Source organism: Pygoscelis adeliae, unplaced genomic scaffold (assembly GCF_000699105.1).
Source record: "Pygoscelis adeliae isolate BGI_AS28 unplaced genomic scaffold, ASM69910v1 Scaffold286, whole genome shotgun sequence".
Classification (NCBI taxonomy): domain Eukaryota; kingdom Metazoa; phylum Chordata; class Aves; order Sphenisciformes; family Spheniscidae; genus Pygoscelis; species Pygoscelis adeliae.
Genome location: NW_008825076.1, coordinates 7,439,975 through 7,448,562, shown reverse-complemented (window position 1 = coordinate 7,448,562; position 8,588 = coordinate 7,439,975). Strand labels below are relative to the sequence as shown.

At 43.5% G+C, this 8,588-nt stretch overlaps 1 protein-coding gene across 1 annotated transcript in view; it reads right to left on the bottom strand.

The window, feature by feature from the left end:
- CDH4 (cadherin 4, type 1, R-cadherin (retinal)) overlaps positions 1–8,588 on the bottom strand; it is a 188,882-nt gene that overhangs the window by 26,833 nt on the left and 153,461 nt on the right. The window contains exon 8 of the mRNA XM_009326875.1: positions 775–960. Within this exon, the coding sequence (XP_009325150.1) occupies positions 775–960 (186 nt within the window). The remainder of the gene's footprint in view (positions 1–774; positions 961–8,588) is intronic.

Genomic DNA, 8,588 nt, shown 5'->3' with positions numbered 1-8,588 from the left:
TGCCCAGGGAAGTGGTTGAGTCACCATCCCTGGAGGTATTTAAAAGACGGGTAGATGAGGTGCTTAGGGACATGGTTTAGCGGGCATGGTGGTGTTGGGTTGAGGGTTGGACTCGATGATCTTAGAGGTCTCTTCCAACCCTAATGATTCTATGATTCTATGATTTACTGCTTGATACTAGGAAAAGGAAAATTTCTCCAACTTTCTTCTCCCAAGCAACTCAATCAGAGGAAAACCTCTCCTCTCCTTCTGTTACCAGGAAATTCACTCCTCCTGAAATCTCTCCTGCGCTCCCTGCTTTCACAGAGGATCACTTGACTGATCCTCTGCAGTGAAATGCTACCCCCAATTCACAGCTAACGGGGAGTTTTCTGGCTCATAACGGAGAAGGTGCAGCCTCTGCCCCAACCTGCCAGGCAGGGCAGATCTGCACAGCCCAGGCGCCATTCCCTCTTACAGTGCTCAAGAAGCTAAGGAGGAGCAGGACGTGGAGGTCAGGCTCGGATGCTGGGAAGAGCCTTCAGCAGGTAAGAGTTTATGAAAGCTTATGGTGCGCTAGACTGAGTGGGGAAACCCAGAGCCAGTGGCATACGCTTGAAGTAAAAGTATTCAGGACTTCTGCAGAGAGAGAGAGAGAGATGGGAAACAACAGATTCAAGCACTTGCATTCCCAGGTAGAGAAGGCATGAAATAACTGCAGGCTTCTGGCAAAACTTGTGGCCTTAGCAAGCTGAGAGGGTGACAAACATGGATTTACTTTGGCTTCCCCCTTACCTTCACGACGGTTACCATGCCTTCATTGGTGACGGGGTCTGTCCGGATGGTGAAATGGCCAGAGGGGTCTCCGCTGATAATGCGGTAGATGGCATTCCAGTTGGGGGAGTGAGGCTGGTCCCGGTCCATCACCGTCAGATTTGCCACCACAACCTCCACTCTGTTCTCAGGAACTTCTCCTGAAAACTGCAAATAAAAGACAGGAGCGGTCACGGTGGGAGCTTTCTGTCAGTCCTCATGGCTACCTCCCCTCTCCTCTACATCAGCACACCGACTGGGAAATCAGTCCCCTGAAGAGGACCACGGGGTTCTATGTCATGAGCGACACATCCCTTTCTCACTTCTGGTTTTCCTATTTTTTTCTTTGAATATTTTTCCAAACCTTTCTAAGTCTAGTCTCACCTCTCAGCCCAAAGGAGAACAAACCCGCTACCACCCAGCCACTGCCCAAGTTTCAGCAAATGGTTGAAGTAAACGAACAAAAAGTGTTCCTGATATTCTCGTTCAGTTACAGCAATCAGAGAGTTAACTGGCAACACCAGGTAAAAATGGCAGACTAAAATGTGCAGTTTTTAGATGACTAGGTTGCTTTAACCTGAGGTATTTTGCCTCTCTCAGATTTCAGTGATGGCATTTTATTGCTTCTTCAGTGACTTCATTTTCTTTCTTTCTTGCCCTTGATTTGATTTTGTCTCATTATTTAAAGTGTTTCTTGTGATTTTGCCACAGCCTTTCCTGTGCTTAATTCTCTCATTTAGCACTGATTTTCATGGAGCATGTCCAGTTCAGGCATATCCTGATGCATTAGCTGCATTCTTTTCTGCTTCCCAGTCCTTGATTTATCACACGGCTGATCAGGGATCCTGGCCTGTGAATACTTCCAGTGTTTGGGGCTCAAAAGCTGCCAGTAAGACACATTCCCAAATTTTCAACTGTCCTCATCTCTCAGCATCGCCTATTAGCAGCACTTGCAAATCAACACTCTGATTGACATATGGCAAATTAAACGCTGGGGAAACAATGGGAGCGGCTGGCTCTGAGTCTGCAACTGAAATCTGGCCCCAAACTGCAGGAGCAGAACACTTCTGAAAATCTGGCCTTTGGTGTGCACAAATGCCAGGTTATGTAAATGATAATAAATCATTCCTTTGTTAGCACAAGAGTCCCTTTCCACTCCTAACCCATACCCATCCATTGGAGTCTTTCAGTTATATGCATTTATATTTAGTATATATTATTCCACCGCTGACAGCAAAAATATTCAATCTGCCTTATGTTAATGTAAATTTAAATTTGTCCTTTAGTGGTATCCTGAATGGCATTTTGCCCTCTTTTCTGTTATGCACCTGTCCTAAACAAGTTTTCATTAGTGAATGCAGATGGCATCTCTTTCCAGCCGTGCTGAGTGGTGGGGAAGAACAGTGGGAAGCTGCGGGATAATTCTAGTTCCAGTACATGCTACAGCTCTTCTTTTCTCTTTATTTCCCATGATTTTACTCGTTTTTTACCCATTCTCTTGCCCGATTTGGAATCTCTGCGGCACACAGCTTAAGCAGAGGAAATATATGGAAATTTATCAAAAGCCTCTTGAAAAAATCCATTAGATCATGTCATATGTACACTCCTATTATCAACCTTGTCTGAAACCTGCTCAAAAGAACTCAAGGAGATTAGTTAAGCAGGATCGTCTCTTACTAAATCCACACTAGTTATCGCCCATTACATTAAATTAATGTTGTATGGCATGCCAGCCATGACAAGTTGATGAGCCCCCAGCCTCTTTTAGGAGGTGGCTGCACCGCTAACATCAAGGTACCGTATTGTAATTTCAAAGGAGTTAAGCACTTTGTGCAACCATCTCAAATCTTCCATCTAGGACCACAGGTTTTTTGTCCATTACTACCAGGCTTATGCCTTGCAGAACCAGAGTTAACTCATCAACAGCACGCCATCAGCTGTATTTAAGACATTGAAGAGGGCCAGTCCTACAGGCTGCTGAACACCTCTAGCAGATCATAACACAGCTGCTGCCAATGAGTTTGGGTCACATGGAAAATCCCACACAATTGCCAACAGATTTTACAGCAGCTTCTGTAAAAGCCATCACAACATCCATTTTCGGCCTTTAGTGATAAAGTTTACTACAAGATGTATTTTAAAAATATGAGGTATATTAAAAATTATAAATACACAAGCACAGCTCCGTTTAAAACTGGAGGAAGATCATAACAGTCTATAAAGCTTTTCCATTAGGGTAAAACCCACAATGCTCTGCATATACTGAGCAATCCAGGAGCTCATCCAGTTGTTGATACCTATTAGGTATAGTTAGGGAATGATCAGTCCTATGCAGCACTGAGGGTGGATATTGTCTATTATGCTTATAAAGCCAAATATTTTTCTGCTGAGAACAGAGTACAAACACAGGAATCAAAGGAGCCATCCAAAGCTATTCAGGTTAAGCAGCAAATCTTGGAGAGATGCACCACGAGGAACAGAACAACTTACATCAGCTACAGATCAGCAGCTACTGGGAATCCAAACTGCAGCCTGTCTTTCCTCCTTCTAATACTCCCCCACTATCATTATTATAAGTAAATGCTGTAATGTGTATTGTCCGCAATTGTCTTTACCTTTAATAAAATTAAGTAATGACATTAAATTACATCTGCTAAAGGAAGGATGGCAGCTCAAAGCTACCCACACTTCTTTAATGTCATTCCCTCCCTACCCTGGAGTAATCTAGGAAAATGAACAATGACATCTTTCACTGTGCTGCTTTCCAGCATTCCCCTTGCTGTAAGTTTTCTTTCATAAGATTACAATTGATTTTCAAATAAAGAGAGGCATATCTATTCAAACAAGGTAAAACAATGGGCAACGGAGGAGCTGCTAGAGTAAACATAAGATTGATAAAGCAGTGCTTGACCTATACTTGCAGCATTTACTCATATTCCCCTGTAATTCATTTGGCTTCACTTTCAATTGTTGCATCTGAAGTCCTTAATTTCCAGAGTGCTTTTTTAAAGACCATTCACAAGGATTTCTATGGCTGATTGTTACACACTCCGCTTCCCTTCTGAGATAAAGATTTGTTCTGAACCCGGCACGTTCTTAAATCCTTAAATTCTGTAGGGTCTTTTTTCTTCCCCTCCCATAAAAGCCTGTGCTGGCAAAACTCCTCCTCTCATTCTTCTGGAGCTGGCCTGTCTGAAGCCATGTCTTGCTGAAAAGGCAATAATTCATTCTGATTTTCAGGTTGCATCAGATTATAGTAAAACTGATTAATCCCGGAGTTTGTCTTTTGTCTCACTCGGTACCTGACAGCATATAAACACGCAGACAAATATCACTCAGGAGGAGAAAGGGATTGATGTGGGGGACAAATGATGAATTCACACAATGACTTGACTTTGTGCAATAAATCTGGAGTCCGGGCAGTGAAGCCACGCACAGCAGAGTAAAACCAATTAGCTCACTGCAGCCACTCCTAGGGAGGTGTGGAATTGAGATGGATGAATGCAAAGATAATTATTCAGGCCTCCTTCTAAAGGGAGTTCCTTTTTTCCAATGTTCTTACTTTTTTTCTACTTGGTTTTGCTAAAAAGCTGTGAAAGCAAAGACTTGTTCACATGAATGTCTGCAGGAAAGATTTTTGTGTTGTCTCCAAGATTTGCTAATGATGACGCAACATTTGTTACAGGCAGAAGTAGTTTATGAAGGCTGAATTGCCTAGAGAAACAGTGTTTTATGACCTATAGCTATGGATTAATGCAGAAGCATAAGGGTATCTCAGTCCTCTTATTAGTCCCTGAGCCCTTCCCCTGACAGCTATGACTGCTGCAAAGTGCTGCATCTTCTCTCTAGGTCCCCTAGGTCGAGAGAAACCGAAATGGGAGTGAGTGAGCACACGTGTGCACGTGGCGCGCGGTGTCCCACCTCTCACCACTTTCTGCTGCCAGGCCACCCCGTTATGCAGCAAGCTCTGGATACGACGCGACGTGCAGCTGGGGAAGCCAGCACACAGAGGGCTGCGTTTGCCTACGCAAACTGTGTGAGCAGGCACCCAGCCTGAATACCAACCCACAGCTCCTCCACGCTTAAGGGCATACTCCCAACCAAGTGCTGGCATGCGAGCCAACTGTTTACCTTTTCCACACCATATTTAACAAAGACGCTTGAATAGCAGGCAAATTAATAAACAACTGCAGTCTGGTTGCAGCAATCTGTGTAAAATGGAAAAAAAAGACGAAAATCTCGCAATAAATCATTAACTGTGATGTGCCTGCCCAGCTGCAGTGCGGAAACAAGCAAATGCCATCCTAATTGATTGCTTCTTATTCCATCTTTATAGGGCCTGCATTTTTTATTGTGAGGGTTGAATAAGCCCAGAGGTGTAAAAAACCTCTAGATTGTACTCTGTGTATCTGCCAACTTGATATTTAGATCAATAATCCTCTTTTTTTTCCCTCTATTCCTACTACCGGTAATTTAGCTTTTCTTCCTAGCAGCCTAATTGCCATTTTCTTAAGCCTTACTATCAATTCTCTGACCTTTAATTGCCAATATCATTTGCTGTACGGATGACTGTACTAGGTCTGCAAGTTATCCTACCCCCTCTACGCCATATGGGTCAGACTTGGGTATCAGCTTCTGTGACAGTCAAGCAGTGACCTCCAGGTTCTCGCTCCACTGTAGCCGTTGTGCAGCAGAGACCACAAGCTCACTCGAATCTCCACAAAATCTCCATAAAGTCAACCACATTTTGCATGCAAATCAGATTTTGAGACGCTCATTTCTTAATCATGTGTTACGAATGAACTACTCACGCTGGTGTGGTCTTGAACGACGATCACCCTTCTAAGTACCGATGTCCTCACTTTTTTCTGAGGCAGCCCACGGCACGCCTGCTCTGCATTACACCAGTCAGCAACCCCTACATAAGCCTCTTTGCTGTTGGTTTTTCAGGCTCATGCCCACAACACCCCCCCTGCACTGCAGCGTCCCTGCTTCAACTTCACGTTCACTTGTATCTACTCCACAGTCAATTCACGTATGCATATCATACTTCAGACTAGTTACATGCCATGTGGCAAATGCTTCCCAAAATGTTATCTATAAAGCCCAATGCACTCTTGCCAGCTCGCAGTTTTGCTCTGCTGGTATGAGGCCCAGCTGTCACGGTGCTCGTTCAGAAATGAATTGCTTGGGCTGCAGGCACCGGCTCATCGCAGTCGGGCAGGAGTCAGCCTTGCCCAGCCGAGCGGAGGGAAGTGCATGACAATTAGCTCACCAACTTTTAAAGCATGCTTTGGAAGTTCTGCCTTTATCTTCAGTGGTTTGTGCTATCTCTTCTCCCTGGTATCCGGTGATAGGACGTGTGGGAATGGTTCAAAGCTGCACCAGGGGAGGTTTAGACTGGACATTAGGAAGCATTTCTTTACCAAGAGGGTGGTCAAACACTGGAACAGGCTTCCTAGAGAGGTGGTTGATGCCCCAAGCCTATCAGTGTTTAAGAGGCATTTGGACAATGCTCTCAATAACATGATTTAACTTGGTCAGCCCTGAATTGGTCAAGTAGTTGGACTAGATGATCTTTGTAGGTCCCTTCCAACTGAAATATTCTATTCTATTCTATTCTATTCTATTCTATTCTATTCTATTCTACTCTACTCTACTCTACTCTAAAATGCCTCACCTGCCTGCAAAGGAGCTCTCACAGCTCTATGCATGGTGTGGTGGAGCCAGACCACCCACTTGTTTATTGGGAGATTCTACAAGGAACGATGAGCGATGTTCAGTGCGGTCTCAACGTGCTGGTTTCACTTCTGCCGGATGAGTTTGAAAAACAACAGCAAGCCCTAAACTTTTGCACTTTTAAAGCTGATCTTCTGATGGGGCGCAGACAACACCCACTGTGTTCTTGCAGCTGATGGCAGTCACTGGCTTTATACTTTGTTTTTACTGGTGTTATTTTTTCAAAATCTCAAGTAATGACTAGTTTTGGATTAAATTATAAGATTTACTCTTTGAATATGAAGACAAAGCAGAACAGAGAAGAAAGCAATACTCTTTCTTTCAGAAGCAGCAGCAGAAAACCCTCTCATTTCAGACTCTCTGGTGTGAGGAAGGAACGTGCAGGTTTCACCTTGGTTACTTGCCAGGAGTTCAGAGACAAGAGCACGTAATAGTAAAAGGATATTTTGAAAAAAAGAAGTTTGCATGTCTGACAATGAGCACTAATTTTTTTTCATTATCAGATGTTACATTCTTGTGACAGTATGAAAAGATGCCACAGAAATGATGACCCAAGACACTATTCTACTGCAAGATAACCATTTCCAGATAAATATATCTTATGAAACGAGGTTTGAAGTTTGCATAGAAATTTAGGTATTTTATAAAAATGCATTACAACACAAAGGAGCTTTTTACAATGTTCATATGAAAGGTTTAAAAAGAGATTAAAATTATGTCCTTGGAAAGGCATATAGCCTTGTCAAGGAAAAAAAATTCTACATTAACCCTATGTAGGAAAGTTGTACTTTATCTGTATTTCAAAGGCTATAAAGAACCACTTTAATCAACCTACTTGACTTTGGGGACTTGCATGTCTCACTGAAATTCATGAAATCTGGCATAGTGTGGTTTCCAGAACACAAAAGCCTTTAATCTGTAACCCGGCACTCTTGTACATTCAAATCCCGATACTATCTCCTTGTTAGGAAGAAAAATTGTGAATTTATCCAAAATGGGATCTCATCTCATCTAAATGATGTAGCCTTTGCAATAGTGACCTTTAACAATGGTTATACTCAACAATAAAAGATTTTATCTCGGGAGCCAGTGGAAACAGTATATGTTAAAATTCTGATCTGATAGCACAGCCTTTTATTTTCCAGTTTTAGAGAATAATCGTTTGAACATTTCATTTGCTCTCTTGTCTAACATACCTTTGTTTCTTGCCTACAGAATGAACAGCAGGAAAAGGCAGCTGATACCTTTCTGCAGACTATTTGATTGCCAGGTGTAATTAGTAATGCTATCTTTTAAATAGAGACATAGATTTTAAAACAGCTGGAACTGCCTACAACGGCTCATTCTTAAAAAAAAAAGAATTTATATACATACATTTATATAATAAAACATTCTTGCACAGATACATCATTGCTTTACAATGGTTGACAGCTCTATGCTTCCCTTCAGCTGCAGAACTAAAGGCTAAGTGACGTGCCCATGTCTCCCAAGGCAGTTATAGAACTGGCGCTGTAGCCGTGTCCTGCCCTCTGCTGCCTCCGTTGGGACAGGATCCTGAGAACATCATTAATTCACGTGTTACTTGATAAATCCACTAGGTCATCCTGGATTAGTCTATCATCTCCCCAGTGCGTTGCCATGTAGCCCTGTGATCCCCGCTGAGCTACTGAGATGGAAAAGCTCCCAGATGGGAAGGCTGGCAGAGAACCATGTGCTGGGGATGAGCTCGATCACCAGCACAGCTCTTCCCCAGGCCCTGCACCGCGTTGGCTTCAACTGAGGAACCTGAACAGGTTTGTACAGCTGGGGAAAAACAGGCCAGAAGAACAACCGGTTGTGACGAGTGGTGTCCCGCGGGGGTCCGTATTGGGACCGGGGCTGTTTAATATCTTAATCGATGACATAGACAGTGGGATGGAGTGCACCCTCAGCAAGTTTGCAGATGACACCAAGCTGAGTGGTGCGGTCGACACGCCAGAGGGACGGGATGCCATCCAGAGGGAAATGGACAAGCTCGAGAAGTGGGCCCGTGTGAACCTCATGAGGTTTAACAAGGC